General features: G+C 51.0%; 5 protein-coding genes across 5 annotated transcripts; 2 read left to right on the top strand and 3 right to left on the bottom strand.

The window, feature by feature from the left end:
- Positions 1 to 391: 391 nt before the first annotated feature.
- BDW70DRAFT_132707 (uncharacterized protein) lies at positions 392 to 2,197 on the bottom strand. Its single transcript, XM_073736199.1, has 2 exons — positions 1,710 to 2,197; positions 392 to 1,646 (listed from the first exon to the last, which is right to left on the bottom strand). Exons 1-2 carry the CDS (start codon positions 1,998 to 2,000, stop codon positions 465 to 467), a joined length of 1,473 nt encoding a protein of 490 aa, XP_073597804.1. The 5' UTR covers positions 2,001 to 2,197; the 3' UTR covers positions 392 to 464.
- A 229-nt stretch (positions 2,198 to 2,426) lies between these two features.
- Positions 2,427 to 3,437, bottom strand: sod2 (superoxide dismutase sodB). Its single transcript, XM_073736198.1, has 4 exons — positions 3,252 to 3,437; positions 2,783 to 3,189; positions 2,650 to 2,717; positions 2,427 to 2,598 (listed from the first exon to the last, which is right to left on the bottom strand). Exons 1-4 carry the CDS (start codon positions 3,358 to 3,360, stop codon positions 2,511 to 2,513), a joined length of 672 nt encoding a protein of 223 aa, XP_073597803.1. The 5' UTR covers positions 3,361 to 3,437; the 3' UTR covers positions 2,427 to 2,510.
- Positions 3,438 to 3,615: 178 nt separating this feature from the next.
- On the top strand, positions 3,616 to 5,950 carry BDW70DRAFT_166417 (putative G-patch domain protein (TFIP11); the record flags this gene model as incomplete). Its single annotated transcript, XM_073741985.1, has 1 exon — positions 3,616 to 5,950. A coding segment is annotated over one exon (2,335 nt), but the record flags the coding sequence as incomplete, so codon positions are not given.
- An 893-nt stretch (positions 5,951 to 6,843) lies between these two features.
- BDW70DRAFT_158232 (membrane morphogenesis protein VPS13) lies at positions 6,844 to 16,513 on the bottom strand (the record flags this gene model as incomplete). Its single annotated transcript, XM_073740482.1, has 4 exons — positions 6,844 to 6,884; positions 6,938 to 7,354; positions 7,406 to 9,026; positions 9,080 to 16,513. 4 exons carry the CDS (start codon positions 16,511 to 16,513, stop codon positions 6,844 to 6,846), a joined length of 9,513 nt encoding a protein of 3,170 aa, XP_073597801.1.
- A 773-nt stretch (positions 16,514 to 17,286) lies between these two features.
- On the top strand, positions 17,287 to 18,979 carry BDW70DRAFT_132699 (DUF3429 domain-containing protein). The gene is made up of 4 exons (XM_073736197.1): positions 17,287 to 17,725; positions 17,790 to 17,834; positions 17,938 to 18,162; positions 18,235 to 18,979. Exons 1-4 carry the CDS (start codon positions 17,492 to 17,494, stop codon positions 18,658 to 18,660), a joined length of 930 nt encoding a protein of 309 aa, XP_073597800.1. The 5' UTR covers positions 17,287 to 17,491; the 3' UTR covers positions 18,661 to 18,979.
- Positions 18,980 to 19,292: the final 313 nt, after the last annotated feature.

The following is a 19,292-nucleotide window of genomic DNA, read 5'->3' as shown; positions in this document are numbered from 1 at the left end:
GACAACCTTACGCAATTGGTGTTCTCACGGTGGAAGAATTCACGGTCGACGAAAGGAGTGCCTTCTTTAAAATAGCAGCAACCCTCCCAATGGGCTGGAATTGGAGCACATAGAATTCGCAACAAGACCAGAACGTCGCGCATGGTTAGACCATTGCTCTCTCGCTGATGCTTCTCACATCTGCTATGATGCAAGAGCTACAGCATCGACTCTACCCAAGCGCATGGGCTCTATGAAGAGCGCAGCCTTTTACCTCTGAATAAATCAGGAGACCATTCTAGACGTTATGCTACAATACAGAGCGCAAGCCAATGACGCGTGCAGATCTCTGATTATACCTTTCTTCAGATGTTGTAATAACTTCGTATATCAAGGAAATTGGTGTGACCCACCGAAGCCTATGAACGACACTTACGCCCCTGCGTCATGAGACATAACTCCAAGCAAACGCCGAAGAAGACAAATCAATACCAACCATTTCCCTCCTCGCCAAGTCTCTTGCCTGTGGGATTCATTGAAATAATTCTCTGTCCTGGGATCGTCTCATCCGTAAACGCCGATTCAAAGATCCCTGATATAGCCCGTTTCCCTAACACTTGGAAAGAATCATACCCCTCCAGCTCGCCATTACAAGCCGCCCACTCCCTGGACAGCCGCGGACTTGAACCATCCCCCAGATCACACCAACGCGTCACGACAATTGCGTGCCGGAAGCGCGACTGCGCGCCTGCCTCACGCTGCTCCGTGAGCTTGACCTCAATCAGGTATTCTGACGGGCAGTCGGGACAGCGGCGCATGGGGCGGCAGTGGCTGCATAGAGTCGTCAAGGCATTGGGGTCATGCACCCGACGGTGGGCCATGTCTTTGACGCGATGCTCGAGGCCCTGCAGGCCCTCTGTACGTCGGGAGACAGGGATGTGCGTGAGCGCGCATTTGACGGCGGACATCAGATCGCCGTCGCGCCAGTGCGCGCAGGCGGAGAAATAAGGCCAGTAATCCTCGCGGGAGTATAAAAGCAGCCGCTGCGAGGACGGCGGGAGGCCTGGGTCGGCAAATGTAGAGGACGTCACCCGCATAAGGAGTCGGCCATTGTGTATCAAGAAGCGGGATTGATGGGACCAATTGTCGCGGCGCCACCGGCGGCTGAGGGCTGTAGTGGGGTCTGCGAGGCCGTAGATGGGCGATTTGAACCGCCATGAACGAAGGGCAAGCTGGACAAATGTAAAAGGGATTGTGCGACCGTGCGTGATACGGTGGCGCGGCTGAGGACGAAGGTTATTGCGGGCATTGGGGCAGTCGAAGAGCGGGTTGAGGACTTTGGCGGGCTGCAGGGTTTCGCGGCCTTCTTTAGTTCGGAGGTGGAAGCGACCGCAGGGGAAGCACAGGAGGTGATGCGGGTAGTATTTATCCTGGGAGACGAGGAAGTCGGCGCGATTGTCGGTTTGTTCAGGCTGGTTGAGCGAGGCCCAAGGGTAGGGGTAGAGGCGGGCGTAGAGGGTCCTGCTAGAGATGGCTAGTCGGGCGCCATCTGCCGGGGAGAGGTGCTCGGCAATCAACATCCAGAGGTCGTCTGGCAGACTGGCGATGAGCGGTTCGCCCGGTGGCCGGTTATCGCGGCCATAGAGACCATCGGCGTCGCTGTCGGTCTGAGGCAATTCAAGTCAATACACCGCGAGCTGATACCTCGGGGAACAGGAGCTGAGACTCACGTCGAAGTTTTGTATGCCAATGGCATGAATGACCGAAGTGTGATCGAGCGTTTCACCTAGCTGGGTATCCTGTTGAGCATGCACGTGGCGGTACTTTTCGTTATGAGCTGCAAGAGGCGCAAGCACCGGTACGGGGGGTACATGGTCGTTTTCGGTCAGGGTCGTCGTGGTGGAGAGGGTTGTTGAGGCGTTCGTCGAGGCGCTAACCTGCTTGCGCAGAACTTGCCGGGATTTCTTGGGCCGAAGAGCTTTCGAAAGCAAGCCGCGTATGCCCTGCCTGTCTTCAGACATCTTTCGGCATTGGAACAAGTGAAGAGGTTTGGGACGATCTCCAGGATGATTGAAAAAAGGATGAGACGACGATGACCAGCCTAAAAAGGAAATTGCGGCAATGACGTGGGAGCACTGCTGACGGTCGACACCCCAGCGTCAAGGACGTCAGGTCCTTGTAGAGTTCTGGATAAGTCTGAATATAACGGACATGTCCATCACGACTTTTATATTTTATCCATTCAAGGTCGAGATGGACCGTTGCCGACTCCGGCGGTTCCGACCATCAGCCAACTACAACCATAGACGGTCGACCCGTGGATCAATTAGAACGGTACCTTTCAGCTTCTACTACAGGATGACTGCATAGAAGAGTAAAGAGAGAGAAGTCCAACTAGCTCACACATTACCTCATTGCTGCAAACGAAATCATACATAGAAAGCAAGTACGTATCATAATTTAGTATATTGGCACAACTACAGGTTACATGGGGTTATATCCAGCATTTCAATACGACATGCGCTCAAACCTTACGCAAAGCGCTTCTCAACGGCCTTCCAGTTGATGACCTCCCAGATCGCCTTGAAGTATTCGGCCTTGCGGTTCTGGTATTGCAGGCTGCGTACGGGTTAGCGGAGAAGAACAACCGAGGGAGCCAAAGACACTTACTAGTAGGCGTGCTCCCAAGCATCAATACCAAGGAGGGGCTTGAACTGTCCGACAACGGGGTCCTGGTTCTGAAGTCCGACATGGGTAAGTAACTACGTCTCATACCACCACGAGATCCCGAGAAACAACTTACCGCGTAGGTCTTGATGGCGATGCTGCCAGTTTGCTTGTCCTGCACCAGCCAGGCCCAACCGCTTCCCTGGATACCGGCGAGAGCAGTGTTCATCTGGCCCTGGAAGTTCTCGAGGCTACCGAAGCTCTCGTTGATGGCCTTGGAGAGGGCACCAGAAGGAGGCTCACCACCGCCGGCGTTCTTGGGAGCCAAGTTCTCCCAAAAGAGGGTGTGGTTGATGTGACCACCGCCGTGGAAGTTGATCAGAGGCTTGAGGGCAATCTGAGCGGCAATGTTGTTGCTTGCCTGGGCTTCCTGGAGCTGCTCGATGGCGGTGTTGTAGCTGTTGACGTAGGTCTGGTGGTGGTTCTTGTGGTGCAGCTCCATGATCTTGCCGGAGATAGCGGGCTCCAAAGCGCCATAGTCGTCTATTCAGTAAGATTCAATTAAGCTATCTGACCGTGCATCAAGCGCTGGCAGAGGCACATACAAGCGAGATCGGGCAGCGTAGCCTTGCCGCGGGTAAAGGTCAAGGGCGCAGCCGAAGATGAGCTGGCGCGCAGGCCAGTGCGGAGGGAAGTGCGGATGAGAGAGGCCATGGTTACAGACTGGGTTAACAATATTACAACAGAGAGGAGATCACTCAATCAATGAAGAATTTGAAGAGAGAAGAGAGAGAAAAGAGGAAGCGGAGAGGTAGACGTCATTTATCATGGAGCTCCGTCATGCTCCGTCCATCTCGGAGCCGCGTTTTGCCGCCCCGAATTTCTTTATCCAGACACTGGCCACAGCTATACAACAATCATTCATTTGTTTTTCGCCCACCCATCCTTTTTTCTTGTTCAGAATCCCATCATGGACTCCGCGGTCCATAAGCGAAAGTATGCCGATGTGAGCTCCGACGACGACGAATCCGATACTCCTCCCCGCACATCTTTCAAACGTGCCGCATCCCGTTCAGAATCTCCTCCGACAGGAGGTCTAGGTCTGGGTATGGGCTCGGGGATGGGCCGTGGTCGCGGACGAGGCTTAGGCATGGGACAAAACTCCTGGAATAACAATGCGACCAAGCAGTCCTCCGGAAATGGCCTCGCGGCCAACTCCTTCGGTGCCCGCATGCTGGCCAAGATGGGTTATGTTCAAGGCCAGGGTCTGGGATCGAGCGGCCAGGGAATCGTGAATCCCATCGAAGCTCAGGCTCGTCCGCAGGGTATCGGTCTTGGGGCGGTCCGCGAGAAGAGCAAGGCAGCCCGAACCGAGGAGAAACGCGCCGCCGCCTTACGAGGCGAATCCGTCGAGGAGAGCTCAGATGAGGAGTTTACAAGAAAGAAGAAGAGGCAGCAAAGAAAGGAAGATGGGCGCGCGGAGGGTGAGGCACGACCTGTGGGAAGAAAGAAGTTTCAGTTCCGCACTGCCCGTGAAATCGAGGCGGATATGGCAGGTCTTGAGGTGCCCAACGTGCTCAAGTCCCTGATTGATGCGACTGGCAAGGAACATAAGGTCTTGACCTCCACCGCCGGTTTAATGACGCCAGTCGACTTTGTGAATACTGAACAAAGTGAGGCTTACAAGATTGCACGCCGGGCTCGTCAGGATCTGGAAGCTTTCGCCGACGAATGGAAGGGTTTGACGGAGAGGAAACAATACATCGAACAGGACGAAGCTCAAATAGTGGATCAACTGGACACAAATCAGCGCCAAATCGACCAATTATCGGCATTGGTTGCTGCCTTTGGAGCTCTTGAAGTCATCCCCGAAGAAAACAGTGATAGCCCGCAAGCAAAACTCGACTATGTGACTGACCATTTGGAGTCGCTTGAGATTCAATACCGGGCTGAAATCGATGAATATAGGCTCTGGGAAACAGCAGTTGCGGCCATCCACCCTCTATTCCGAGAAGCCATGGAGGACTGGGAGCCGCTTAAAGCCCCGACCTTCCTCGTGGCTAACCTACGGCGTCTCCAACCCATTCTATCTCGTAAAGCCAGCGACGGGCAACTCGTCCAGCGCTCGTCGACCTCTCCCTACGAAACCATGATCTATACTTTATGGCTACCACGCGTACGCTCCGCTCTGCTCAACGAATGGGACGTTTTCAATCCTTCTCCTGCCACCACGCTCATCGTCTCATGGAAAGAACTCCTACCCCCCTTCGTCTACGCCAACGTCCTTGACCAGCTAGTGGTCCCTAAGTTAACAAGCGGCCTCAACTCCTGGAAACCAAAACGCTCATCATCCTCATCCCAATCTCAACAGAACTCCCGCGTCCCCTGGTGGCTCTTCACATGGCTCCAATACCTCGACGAACGACACACAAACCCGAAGCAAGCAACAGGCCTTCTCTCGGACGCAAAGCGCAAATTCCGCAAAGTTTTGGACACATGGGATCTCAGCGCCGGCCCGGTACCTGGCTTCGATCTCTGGCATGACGCTCTCTCTTCTGAATTCGATACGTGCCTTCGCAATCATCTCCTTCCACGCCTCGCCGCCCACCTCCGCGCAGACTTCGACGTCAATCCCCAAGACCAAGACCTTACGGCTTTTGAAAACATCCTCAAATGGAAAGACTGGTTCCAACCTAACGTACTCGGCCTTCTTTTCGTCGCCGAGTTCTTTCCGAAATTTCATCAGATCCTATACATTTGGCTCACCAATGACCCTAACTATGAAGAAGTCGCCGAGTGGTTCACCTGGTGGCGATCCCAGTTCCCGTCTGGAATCAACGATCTGGAGATCGTAGATGACGAATGGAACAAGGCACTCCGCACAATGGACCTAGCAGCCCAACTGGGTGACCGCGCTGCAGAAGAACTACCACCTCCCTCATCCACGTCCACATCCTCAAAACCAACCAAATCTACCCATCCCGCACCTCAATCACCGCAACCATCATCAATAAAGTCCGGACGAACTGCCCCACACAAATCCAAAGTCATCGAAGAAGTTGCATTCAAAGATATCCTCGAAAATTGGTGCGCGGAGGAAGGCCTCATAATGCTTCCATTGCGCGAAGCGCATCCACAGAACGGCCAGCCTCTGTTCCGAATTACAGCCAGCGCAACGGGCAAAGGCGGTGTTGTGGCTTTCATCCAGGGCGATGTCGTGTGGGTGCAGAATAAGAAGGCGAAGGAAGTTTGGGAGCCAATGGGGTTGGAAGAACAGCTCGTTCAACGTGCGGAAGGGAGATAGTGTGCTCAAGCACTGCACGCGCTTATGCCATGCTTTTGCTCTTTCCTTTGCGTAATGGAACCAGAATCGACCATGCCCGCTTAGATACCTATTGTTATTGTAATTATGATACCACCTGCGGATATAGAACATCCCAAATTGCAAGTTTAAGAATTGATGGCATTATTTTCCGTCGCATTCATCTCCTGCTTATGTGCTACCCTCATTGTCAGGTAGTCGATTTGCGAGGGAGGAAAGAACGAGCATAGTAGCTGCTGCCGTATTTAGGTCATAACGACTCCTGCATATTAACCCCCCCCCCGACAAAGAACCTGAAAAACACCATCAGGGTCGTATTTCTCCGCGGTCTCCCTGATTAACTCCCAATTGCTCGACCTTCACGGATTTCTCTGAAAACTTCTCCCCTACAAGGTAATGACACCCGTAGCAATCGTACTTGCTGCATTCTTACCTTTTCAGATTCAATGATGCTCAGTAAGCTATTTGAAAGACCTACTCTCTTTTCTCAGAGATGCGAAACAAACAGTTATGGTGATTAAATCAATGACAATTGAGACGTTGTGGCATTTGATCCGTCAAACAGAAGAGAGTCAATTTGCTTGGAAGGTTCCATCCAGGCAATAATTCTCGTCACTGGCGTGTATGAGGGTAAGTATGTACAATATATAGGATGGCGAACAAATTCATTAAACCATTAAGGCTGACTAACAAGTCATATCTAACCTATGTACATGCAAGTTTAAGTTCATACAACCTCAGAAAATGGAGAATTATGTACTGGTGCGAGGCTCAACCCAGAGACACAAAGGCATCGTCGGTCATGCAAGCCCTCCATTTTTTTTTTTCACCTAGTGGATTTCCTAGCGTAACGTCATCACGAAGGCATGGCTTTTTTAGGCCCTGTTGGTATACTTCTCATTGAATGCATTGACAGCTAGTTGTCCATTAGCGGGAATTTATAAGAATAAGAGAAAATCAGAAACTTACCAATTGCGATCTGTTTATACAGCCAGTTTCGTGCACTCTCGTCTTGTACAGGGATAAATGGTCCATTGGCGCCACCTTTGAGCATGATGCTCATGCCGGTGCGCTCTTTGGAGATAGTTTGTATGTCGGTCAGTCGGATATCCCAGTCGGTTTCGAGCTTCTTGCTGCGCACGAGCATTATCCGATCGTATGTCAACATAATAAGCATGTCGCGCGCCGGAAGCTCAAGGTGGGCAATGTAATCCTCGTTGAAGTACTTTCCGTCATCAGCTGTCTTAAGCCAGAACTGGCCGAGGGCCTCCCGCTGGGAGTATGGTCGAACAATGCCGTCCATGCCAACAAAGCGAGTAAGCCGGACGCGGTCGAGACCTTCCTCATCGAACACCGTGGTGGTGTTTTTTACACCTTCAGCAAGATCTAAAAGATGGTTAGTATCATGTTCTCCCTATAACAATAAGATAGACCCACTGGAAGCGAGATCAAAGGCGCCAATAGCTGGTTTGGTTGCCAAACCGAGGAAACCTTTCCCTACGCCCTTGAAGAATCCCTGGATACCTTCTTTCTCCGCGCCATGGAGTGGATGCCGCGCAATGCCCTCAATACCACTGACGATGCTGTTTCCAAAGGCTCTACCTCCGGCCGTGATACCATACAGCGCATGCTTCGGCCGGTTGCGGGTCTTTGACATCCGTCGCTGGTCTTGGAATTCCTTGTCAAGTGTTGCAGCTGCCAGACCTTTCGACATGCTACCCGTCAGCTTTGAGATGCTGTCCGAGAAACCAAAGACAGTATTCTTCGCGAAGCTGCCAAATCCTTTAGCGATACCATAGCCTAGCTCCTGAGGCCGATCCGTCATGACAAGACCCTGGTATGGTTCATAGAAGATCGCAGCCACGCCAGAGCTGACGTTATTGAACAAGCCAACTGGATTGCCCAAAAAATCCGCTGAGCCGAGTACAACGTGAATCTGACGAAGAAATTCCTGGGTATAGTGTCTTCGGATGTTGCTGGCGAGGACAGGGAAAGAGACGCGGGCATTCTCGATCATTAGGGCGTTCAACTTGATAGGCGCATCATTGACATTGCCCATTGACATTGTCATCACATCAACAATAAACATCAAGGGATTGGAAGGCTGCAAAGTATCCTCTACGTTCACTCGTTCAGTGCGCATCAGAGAGATATCGAGCTGCATAGGTTGCAGATGCAGGAGCTCAAAGTATACATCTTGCGCAGCGCCTTCAGTCTGTGGCTCCGGAATATTCAATTGTTCTTCACAGAGCTTGTCTTCATGCTTCCCAGCCCAAGCAGCGCCGGACGCTTTGGTGAAATCGAGCATAGCGAAGATGAAATCCTCGTCAAGTTCGAGCGTCATCTGCTGAAGCAGCAAAGTAGCATACTTTATGTAAAGGACACCATACGAGTCATCCTTCACGCGTGTGATCATAGTATGGAAAATGGGATGGGCTTCCATTTCCTTACCAGTTTTGGGGACGACACTGGGATACAGCAGCATAGGGAAAATTCCGCCGTAAAGTTGGTTGTCGATCTGAATCCATTTGATGGTGGTGTTCAGAGTCTGGTAGGCCTTCGATTCCTTGAACTTGACCTCGATATCACGGAACGTCATGTAAAGTAACTCCTTCATTTTCTGGTTGATTAAGGAGATGCCGATACCACCAAGATGAAGCTGAGCTTTGAAATTGACATCAGAGTCAAATTCCTTGACTTCGAACCCAGTATTGATGCTCGTTTGCGAGGTTTGTGATCTTTGCTGCCGATATATACTCTTTGATGCTTTGAAGTTCGATAAAACCAGGGTCTGCGTGGGACCATCAGCAACAATGTTGATGTCGATGATCTTCTGCGGTTCTCCAGGCTGACTGGGAGGAATCCGCATAGGTATCAAGTTTCCAATCTCGGTCAGCCTAATCCGCCGTTCTTTGCCCTTGCAAACCAACACGAGAGACTTATTCTTTGTCGCCGGGAAGTCCCAGGCATATGGCATGATGCTGCGAGGAGGTAGACGGTAGCGGATCGGTCGCCAGGTATTTGTCCGGTCTTCCTCGTCATCTTCCAAGTTCGGGTTCTGCATATATTAGTAACTGAGACAGAAAGCAAATGCCGGATAAGATAACATACGGTTTGATAGAACATGAAATCTACATCACTCTCGTTGCGCATGGAGAACGGCCAGTTACGGTGTTCGAGGCTTAGGTGAACGAATAAGGTGGCAGCTTCCATGATGACATCGATCTTTATCAGCCGCTGTCGCTGGTTCTGCCTGGCCAGCTTGACGTATACCGTCCCAACATCCGCGATATTGAACGGGGACGACCATTGATTGTTCACACCGGGGAAACAGAGGCAGAGCTGCTTTTCGCCGGCCTGGCGTAGGAAGTGTAGAGGTACTAGATCGCCACCTTTGATGTCTGTAACATTCGAAGAACCCGGCTCCCTGACCAGAATGTCTTCGGCGAGTTTGTTTTTCAAGACGAAACGAGGTGCAATTGTGACAATCTTGGTCAGCTTGTATTTGCCCTCACCTTCTGCGACCGACACTCCCGCATGGTACTCCGACCTGCCATCTCTGTCAGGAAGGACGACTTCAAAAGTGCTTCCAATGGCTTCGAAACTTTGCGGTTTGCTCCATGAAGAATCGCCTATCCTTATTATAGACCGATTCTTCTGATCTTCTGTCGCATAAGAGTACATGTACGGACGAACCCGCCTTTGCCTGGAGCCAGCTTCGGCCCTCAACCCTTGTCCCGCTGCGGAGCGAGCTGATTGCAAAAAGGCCTTGCTTTGTACCTCCATCGTAAGACCTGTCCTGTTCAAGATGAGATATGGACTGTACACCGACACTCTAAAGGCACCTCCACTGTCAGGTACATTGAAATAATGTAGCTTCAGTTTCAATGGAAGGCCCCGTTCATCCTTTAAGGATAGGGTATGCTCCCTTCTGAAATCGTGCGCATTTCCGTTGATAATGGAGAAGTCACTTTGTTTGAATACCGTATCCTCAAGGTCAACGCTGAGCAATAGTAGGTGTGCTAATTCAACGACGTGGACCGGACTAACGCCGCCCTTGCGCAAGAAATTCGTCCAATCTTTCCTCGTGTTCTTGTCATAGATACGGTACTTGAAGTCGTACGGTAGGAGATTCTGAATTTCAACAGGTGCAAAGATCCGGATGCGCATATACGGATAGATCTTCGTAAGAGGATCCCTCGCATTGAATGTAGCGTTGGTCTGAAAATAGAATGGAGGAGACTGTTGCCCGCCTTCGCTCAAGCATTTGATGGTACGAGTCGGTCGGCGCATAAGGTCTTTCCAATACAATTGTTCGTGTGACCAATCGTAACCGAAGCCCTGGTCGGGTCGAATGACGATGGAATGCATGAACGCGGCTCCAACGGGAGCAGGCCGAGCATCGCCAGGAAGAATTTTCTCGATCTTCAGGAGATGGCCATCTTGTGGATTGAAAACTCCAAGTTCCACAGGTATTTGAGTGTTGTTCTCAACCAAAAGTGGCGAACGGATTGTGATGTACTTCACATTATCTGGGCCCAGCTTGACCTCGACTAGGAGTCGGTGGAGTACAGTGTCCTTTTTGGGCTTAAGATTGTACAAGAACTCGCCTTCTCGTACAACAGGGATACGAGTCACGCTGTCAAACCCGCTGCCCTCCAGTTTCACGCCAACAAGTCCCGCTTGACCTTCTGGTGCGAGGGTTTCACGCATGGAAGTTGAGTCTTCGAACCGCCAAGGATATTCCTCACCGTCGGCAAGCTTAGCGGCCGGTCCATCCTCTCCTTCAGCGACATCAGCCCAAACATGGAGGTCAAAGCCGGTGTAATTGCGGATTCGATAAGGTGCATCAGCTCCTCTCGGCTTTGAGAGTACGTCCTCATCGGTGTAGAAGAATTGGAAGGACTTGGACGCGAGGTCAATTGTAGCAGATGTAATTGTTAGCTCCATTGTTTTGTGTGAGTACACGTCAACCGAGAAGACATCAGGGTGGACTTCCTTGGCCATGTGAATCCCCAGTTGCCAGGGCTCGATAAGGGGTTCCCAAGCCGACTTGGAGAAGTTGTACACGTTGACAAATGTGTCGAAACTGGTATCTGCAGTGAGAGTGGATGACCAATCGCGGGCATCAACGTTGAACTTCTTGACGCTCCAATCCAACAATGGAAGATCGTGCAAATCACCAATAAGGATGACCCTGACCCCGTCGACCTGAGCTTTAAGCTCCTCTCGTTGCAGGACCACGGACCGCTTATTGACGGGCTTGCGATCAATCGTATTCACTGCACCGATAGAGCGTCGGTGGGATCTTTTCGTGGCCGCTGCTGATGCTTGCTTACCGACAGATGATTTCCTTCTTGTTCTCGAACCGGATGTGCCCGTGCTCTCTGGTAACGCCTTGGTCTCGCCTGTTCCAGCCGGTAATGTTCTCTCAGCCCTCATTTCCGAGGCCTTGTTGACAATTTGTATTGCCATCAAGATGTCTCGAAGTGAGAGGCGCAAAACAAGCGGCTCGACATGGATATCAATAGACGTTAGTGATGCGCCTCTGTCTTGGGAGCGACTGTCCATCGATAACTCAAGTGTGAAGTCATCTAGAATCCGAAGTCTGCTTGTCTCGAATTTGTCCATGCGGCAAAGGAACATTCCAATTTTGCTTACGTGCAAAGTCGAAACATTTTGCTTTGAGAAAAGGACTTCCTTCGCCCCGAGGACTATAGCCTCAGTATGAGGAATTGCAGGGTTGGCTATGGTGATGATCTGAGCATCAACCAGGCTCACCCTGAACGACACCGTCATTTGGCTTGGTGCCTGAGGTTCCTCTTCAAGCGAGGGAGAGCGTATGGATCCGGCAGTGCTCTCGGCCATGCTAGATCTGGGCTCATCTTCTTCAGGAGATTCGATGTCCTCCTCATCCTCCAAAGGCTCATCTGCGGAAAAGACGGAATTGGCGAAAGATTGTAGGGCAGACAAGTAGTCCAGCGCCAGTATAATCCGAGGGCTGTCAATTGTCAACATGGCGATTAGATGTTTTGCAGGGCCGGGTGAGATAGAGACGCTAGCCATGAATTGCTGCTTGACATCGTTGTTGATTAGCGACATGATCTTTCTGAATTTGTTCGTTTCCTGCTTTCGACTGTCACGAATAGAAAACGAATGGATCAAAAGTTCAGATTCCAGTGAGCCGTCTATTAGCATGCGCAGTTTGACCTGGGTGTCATTGAGCGAGAACTTAGATAGACTGGCATCGTCGAGACTACCAATAGGCGCGTCGTCTTTCCCAAGGATAAGCTCAAGACCGACACTATCTGCCTTGAAAATCATGTCTAGTCGCACCCAGTTCTCCCGTTTACCATCGGAGTCCGTAGTCGCGACAGTCTGTTGATTTGTGCTTTGGACCAAACTGGACTGTGCCTCCTTTTCAGTATTGGTGAGGGAAGGGAGAGCTTCCTTGGCCTCCAACTCCTGCTGCTCCGAATCTGTTACGAAGGCATTAGGCGCAGTCCTGGTTATATCTAGAAGGAATTTGAGTTGCTTCTGCGAAACTCGTAGGTTAATAGGTGACATTGTTCCCTCGATTTCCATATCAGGGCGTGGATTTCCAGGCTGATGCTCAAGATAGCATATGCTGAAGTCAAGGTTGACTTTCTGGATCATTTCGAGCTCCTCTGCAGCACCCCCTGCATAGTGGAATCTGGATGTCAGTCGAATGTTGCGGATCCCTGTGGATATTAGATTCACAGCGGGACTGTCAGGTTGCTCTTCGTCAAGAGGCACAAAGGTGTTTTTAGCATAAATCTCACCGAGGTGAGCAGTCACCGTGTCGTAGGGTCGGTCCTCACTCATAGCACCAGGAAATACGAGAATTGGGGTCATAACTACAACATCAAAGCGCATCCTAGAGGCATTCTCCTGTAATTGATTGGCCTGGTTGGCTGCGGCCCGCCGGGCAGCGTTGAAGATGGCTTGCATTTTGCCAAATTTGACGAGGAAGTTGATGATCTTTCGGTAAGGCTCCTCGAGGAAATTGATTTTTATTGATCCTGATCTTAGGAAAACCTCCGAGTCATAACCTGGGTACTCGGGAGCCTCAGGGTCGAATGTTTCGTATTTGAAGTCGGCAAAATTATCGCCTTCAATTGTCAGGAGCCTTCTGAGGTCCGAACTCTTCTTTGCGCCAGTATTGACATCATCTATCAATGTCAAGCTTCCAATACGAGACTGTATGAGCATGGTCCGGCCAACAAGGAAAATTCCCACATCGGCGGTATGAAGACTGAGTGTAGCAAGTCTGACACCGTCATTATTCAGGATTAAAGCAATACTTTTCAAGTCGGCTTTGATGCGGATCTTCCCCTCTTGCTGCGGCTGCTGTTCGGCAAACTCGGTATCCTCAATAGTCCATGCTGCCTGAGTATCTTGATTCGGTTGCTGTGGGTTCGTAAATGTGAGAAGGATGAAGTCCAACAGTGTTAGGAGCGTTTTTCTCGTGACGACAAGGTTGATGGTTGATACAGAGATATCAAGGTTCATAGCCACACCCTCATACGTTGAGTTGAATTCTGGAGACTCAGGCTTCACTCGAACAAATTTTAGATAGAACAGGTCCTTGTTCTCGTCCGCATCAAAACCCGTGGATGAGATGATCTTTTTAAATTCAGGAACCGGGTTCGCCTCTATATAGTCATCCACACTGAGAGACTTAAGAATCACTTCGGCTACCATGTCAAAAGGTCGCATATAGAAGTCTAATGCAAAGCCCTCTGCAACAAGCTCAACCAACAGCTGTTCGCGGAAGGGGTCGGTCGAATCGGAGCGGAACAAGGAGCCGCGAAGGCGGCCGACGGTGAACTTGAACTCAAAGTCTCGACGATGAATATCAGGTAGTTTGTCCACACTTTTACTGGCCTGATCACTGTCTTCTATATCCGACTCTTCCTCGTCCACAACAGGAAGCTCTCTTTGGCCGATTGGTTGGAAAGACGATGATCTAGCTCGAGTGTGACTTATCGACGTTCCTTCCTTATTTTTGGAAGGATTTGTATCCTGCGCTTCATCGTCGAAGCGCGGAATGGCAATATCGATGAGTTTCATCAGCCCCTTGTATTTCGTGTCCGACATCGACGCGTGAAGCTCAGGGAGATGGCCAGATATCCGCGTTCGAGTTAACTCGGTAAGCTTCGGCACAATGCACATTTCCAGAACGAAGTCGACATTGATGCGGTCAATTATATGTAAGTTCTTTGACTCGACATCCGGCCCGAGCTGGGCTTTGGCGGTCTCAATTCCAGGGCCTATAACAACCTGTGTGGAATCAAGTTTTATTAAGAACCTATCATAGAGTAGGTGTTCCAGCTCTTTATAATCGCCAGTGTCATACTGCCGCTTTTGCTTTGATTGAAGGTCCTTCATGGTCTGCCGGTCCACTAGTTCACTGTTGACGCTGGCATGACCGGCATCGATGATTAGGCACAGTGAGCTTTCGTGGATGATACTTTCCGGAACAATAATTAGAGGTGCATGAACGTCAAATTGCGCATCGACCTTCTTATGCTCCTGCAAAGCAAACTCTAAGCCTGCCCGAGTCTGCTGTCGGATACCTTCCACCGTGGCACCAGCCGAGTCGAGGATGGCGCCAATGGATTCCATGTGTCGCTCAGGTGGCCTGAAGAACCTCGTAATCTCCACGATAAATTTCGGATTGTAGATTACCTCGATACTTTTCAGCTTGACTTTGACAACTGAATCCGCATCACTCTCGAGAGGGTTCTGCTCAAGCTGTAGATGGAACAAGCTATCCTCATCTTCCAGGTTATCAACACCCTCCTCAGGGTCAAACTCTCCGCTGCTGGATATCTGCGACAGGCGGTGCTTCGGCTCTGGAAGCGAGTCCTTGACTCTGACAATCTGCGGATAGAGACTGCCTTCAGTTGTCCCATCGTAAACTCTCAAGCCCCCAAGATCAAGATCCAGGAAGAAAGAGTCTGGACGTTGCAGTGCTTTCGCCCGGAAATTGTCAAACACGAACTTCATGACTTCGTTTGCATCTCCATGAGGACCGCGTACCAAAGTCAGACTTCCGGCTTTCAGGCCAGCGTTTACTTGGAGCTTGACCCATTCTCTCGGAACATCGACACTTTCCGTGATTGTTTTCTTCTCGTCCCAATCGATGGCGTTGTAGAGTTCTTGCCGCTGTTCCTCAGTCATGGCGGTTTCTTCAGAGTCCTCTTTTTTAGAACCCCATATCCACTCGGACCATGTCTGCTGTCGCGCGGGCTTCTTCACGCCTACGTTCTCCTTCCGCAGTTGATTTCTCGCAAGCGAGCGCCAGAATCGGATATCCTCATAGCTCAGCTTTCTTTCCAATCGGTTGAACTCTTCCACTTCCTCTGCTGATAACGTCTCCTCCCTTTTTTTCTTCTTGAAGAGTTCAATGTACGCGATCCGATCGTCCCTTCGTTCTTTGATATAATCCCATGTCCACCGCCTGTTCCTATCATGAATCTTACTCAGTACGGCTTCTCCTGCATACCTAAACCAGGCCCTGGGGTCCTCTTTTGGTCGCGACTTTGGTCGAAGTTTCCTATACTCCTGGTGGCGGATAAAACAGTGGAAGAGGTCGACAAGCATCAATGCATCTCGGTATTGCTCGTCGTCTAAAACAAAACCAATCTCGTCAAACAAAAGTCGCGCATTAACAGCCGGTTGTTCATGATTTCCGGTTTTATCCATCTCTAGGCCAGCGCGTCCACTGACGGGTCGCAGGATGAACTGGTTACTGTCTTCATTGTCAATACCAGACCTCAACTTCTCCAGTAGTTCCGCATGGTCAATGCCCTGTGCTTCTGCGCCTACATCAGAGCCGCGACCCGTGCCGAAAAGTTCGGCGTCCGTATTCCAATATACAGAAAGCGCACCCAGAATAGCCATCTTGTGGGTAGTGCCGGACGTTGACTGGATGAAAGTCGGCCTCCATTCCGAGTCCGTGCTCACGGCACTCAGTTCCTTCAACGTAAAGCCGACAGCAAACGGGTGCCCTGGGGAGGCTATCGAGTCTTCGTAACGGAAATGCACATTCTTGATGGAGATCTGAAGGTTATCGATTACTGCAGTGACCAGACTCTGCGTAAAGCTCTGGTTGCGGCGCTGCTCTTCCTGGCTCATCCCTTCAGAATTGCGCTCTCTGAGAATCTCCGCGCTCTCGATCTTGTCCATCTTGATTGCATTCGCTCGCCTTTCCTCTTCCTCCGGATCATAGTCGACATCCTCCTTTGGCGCAGCGAGCAGGAATACATCTTCGATGTCGACCTTAACTGGTTTCCCTCGTAGATTCGACCAGGGTATTGATAGCGTAAGTTCACCAACATGGCCTTCGACGACATTGAGAGGGAGATGCAATTGATCTAGAGCTTCCCGGCGCAGCTCCAGATTTCGTAGTTTGACATCCCCAGACCAGATACCAATGTTTAGCTGCTTGGCGTCGAAATTCTTGACGTATATGCCTAAAAACCGGTTGAGCAGGTTAGCAACCAAGCCTTCCAACATGGTGGCGGGCTGCGGCTGTGACCCAAGCCGGGGTCGTTACTGCAGCGACTTAATCACGAAGGACGGTTATAGCGAAACTCCTATATGGCTATGTGCATAACAATTGTCAGTACCGTTGAGCGAAATGCCGAGTAAGGTGTAGACCAGCGAAGAGGGGCTGTTGCGCAAGAGTAGACAGTGAAGTTGGAATACCTGGTGCACATGGGCGAGGGCTAATTGCACTCGCAAAAGATTAAGGAAGCATCCACAAGATTCACGCTGGGTAAGCATGCACGCGGTTACGATGCTGTTCCAGCCGCGGGTCGGGCGCTAGAATAGACGAGAAGGTAATGACGTTGCTGTCCAAGGCGTAGAAGGAAGGGATGGCTCAGCAGAATGAGAGAGTAAGATGGCGTTCCACATCAACCAGATCCTCCAACAGCGAGGATATTTCTTTCCAGGATCTTTCAAAGTCCGATGAAGGTGAATTATTCGTTGTGCCTGGCGAAAAGGGGTGCCAGCTAAAGAGTGACGTCGATGCTGCTTCACCCGCTGTCTGTTGTTGCCTGCTTGTTCAGGCTTCCACGTCGAAGCCCCAATACAGTTAGTCGTCTAGGGCTCAAGACCTGTGCTGATAGCGGAGGAGCTTCCGGCAGCTACCGTAGAGTCCCGGAATTGCGTGCCTGATGGCTCGGGACAGAATCTGCGAATTTGGCGCCTGTGGCTCTCCGGACCAGCCATTACCGCACCTCTACATAATATCACCTCGCCCATTCGCTGCCTTGAGGACTGATTGCTCTCAACGCCAGATAATCTCCGCTCTTTCGAGTCAACTCCCATCAGCTTCAAGGTAAGTACGCCGGTTGCCGCCATCTCCTGTCAAATGCCGCTACCCCGCCTCAATTGGTGCGGGACATCGTGGGCCGAGCTCTACCCGGTCTTTCCAACGGCGGTTGCTAACGTGAGTTTCCGGTGAAAAAATTAGCTGCTCAAACAACAATGCTTTACCGACAAACCGCTGCGCGCTCTGCCCTCAGGGCCATCTCGAGCTCTAATGCCTCCGTGGCCCGCTCGTCGTTGGTGAACAATGTGTTCAAGGCTCAGTTGGCATCTTCCGCTCGCTCTCCCGCCCGCCCGAGCGTGTCGTCAAGCCTAGCTCTCTCTGCTCAAAAGCCCGTCACTACCGCCCTCGTCCGATACGCCTCTACGGGATCGAAGACCGTTCTTCAGAAGGTGAGGGAGCTATTGCTCTTGGGTCAGAACCCGCGGTCAATTGCTAATCTGTGTTGTGCTGCAGAGCGATGAGGATATTGATGTCATGGCTGGTATCAAGGGTGATGCTGTACGTATCACCTCCATGTGCTTCGTTCCCGGGAGTTGGAAGCGTATAGCACTCGTTTGCTCAACGCTCAGTCTAGCTAATGAAGATTTGTGCCGTTCTGTAGAAAATCATCAAGGAGACCTTCAGCCTTGAGGGCGTTCCCAAGGACGCTCTTTACCTCGGTATTGCTGGTGTGGTTCCATACCTCGCTACTTCCTTGGAGACCGTTTACCTCTCCTACGAGATTAGCCGTGCTAACGCTACTGGTGACGGTCTGATCTTCTCCGGCCAGAGCGCCGAGATGATGCTGCACATGCTTGAGCACGTCCAGGTCGGATACGGTGCTGTGGTGAGTACACTCAAGTTCTGCAGTGGACATATATAAAATTCGGAAACAGAGGATTAATCAATTGCGGCACAGATCCTCTCCTTCCTCGGAGCTGTCCACTGGGGTCTCGAGTGGGCTGGATACGGCGGCCGCAGTGGCTACAGGCGCTACGCTGCCGGTGTCATTGCCCCCGCCGTGGCCTGGCCTACTCTGTTGCTCCCCGTTGAGCACGCCCTGATCACCCAATTCCTTGCCTTCACCTTCCTCTACTACAACGACGCTCGTGCTTCCGTCAAGGGCCTTGCCCCCAAGTGGTACAGCATGTACCGTTTCGTCCTGACCTTCATCGTCGGTGCCAGCATTGTCGCCACTCTTGTGGGCCGCGAGCAGATCTCCGGCATCGTCACCAAGGAGCACAACATCACCGACAAGGTTAACGCGCTCCTCTACCTCCAGAAGAAGGAGAAGGAGGAGGCTGCTGCTGCCGCCAAGGCTGCGCAGGAGGAGGAGTCCGAGTAAATGCATTGTCGCATAGGTGCGTACCGTTCCATGAAGGGTTTTCTGGATATACGGGGATTGCGGCTGGGTATACCAGTGGCAAGGTGTGACAGTATAAAGATGTCTTAGTCCCTTTTTCTTTGTCATACTCGAGTTTTCTGTAGATTACGTGTGGAATCAACCCAGTGCAACCTGGTGCTTTCTTTTGTCGAATCATCCATGTAGATGTAGTGTTGGACTGGCCCAGCTGATAGCCGTTGTTGTTGTTATTGTTGTTGTTGTTGCTGTTGTTGTGAAGCTGCAGAAAAATATATAAAAGCTTTGGCCTCGCCGAGAGCTGTGCGCAGTCAGAGAATCCTTGTAAGCGCCCTTTCAACACAATCTCAGGGATAGGCTCACATAAAAAATGTATGAATATCTAAACAGCAGACTTCTCCGAGAGCAGTTCGGAGTTACTGCTCTACATCGTCGGATATTCGGTACGATTTTCAATCTCGACCAAGCGGTATCCAATAAACGCCTTCCATTCGGTTCAGCGATTGATAAGATCCGATCATTCTCACATCATCGTCCTCCACAATTCCGAAAGTCTGCTACTACATTTTCCAAATCTATTCTTTTCGACCCCTCGGTAAATCCGACTACTAATATAA

The sequence above is a fragment of the Aspergillus foveolatus genome, assembly GCF_047715535.1.
Source record: "Aspergillus foveolatus strain CBS 279.81 unplaced genomic scaffold BDW70scaffold_13, whole genome shotgun sequence".
Classification (NCBI taxonomy): domain Eukaryota; kingdom Fungi; phylum Ascomycota; class Eurotiomycetes; order Eurotiales; family Aspergillaceae; genus Aspergillus; species Aspergillus foveolatus.
This window is presented reverse-complemented; position numbering and strand designations above follow the sequence as displayed.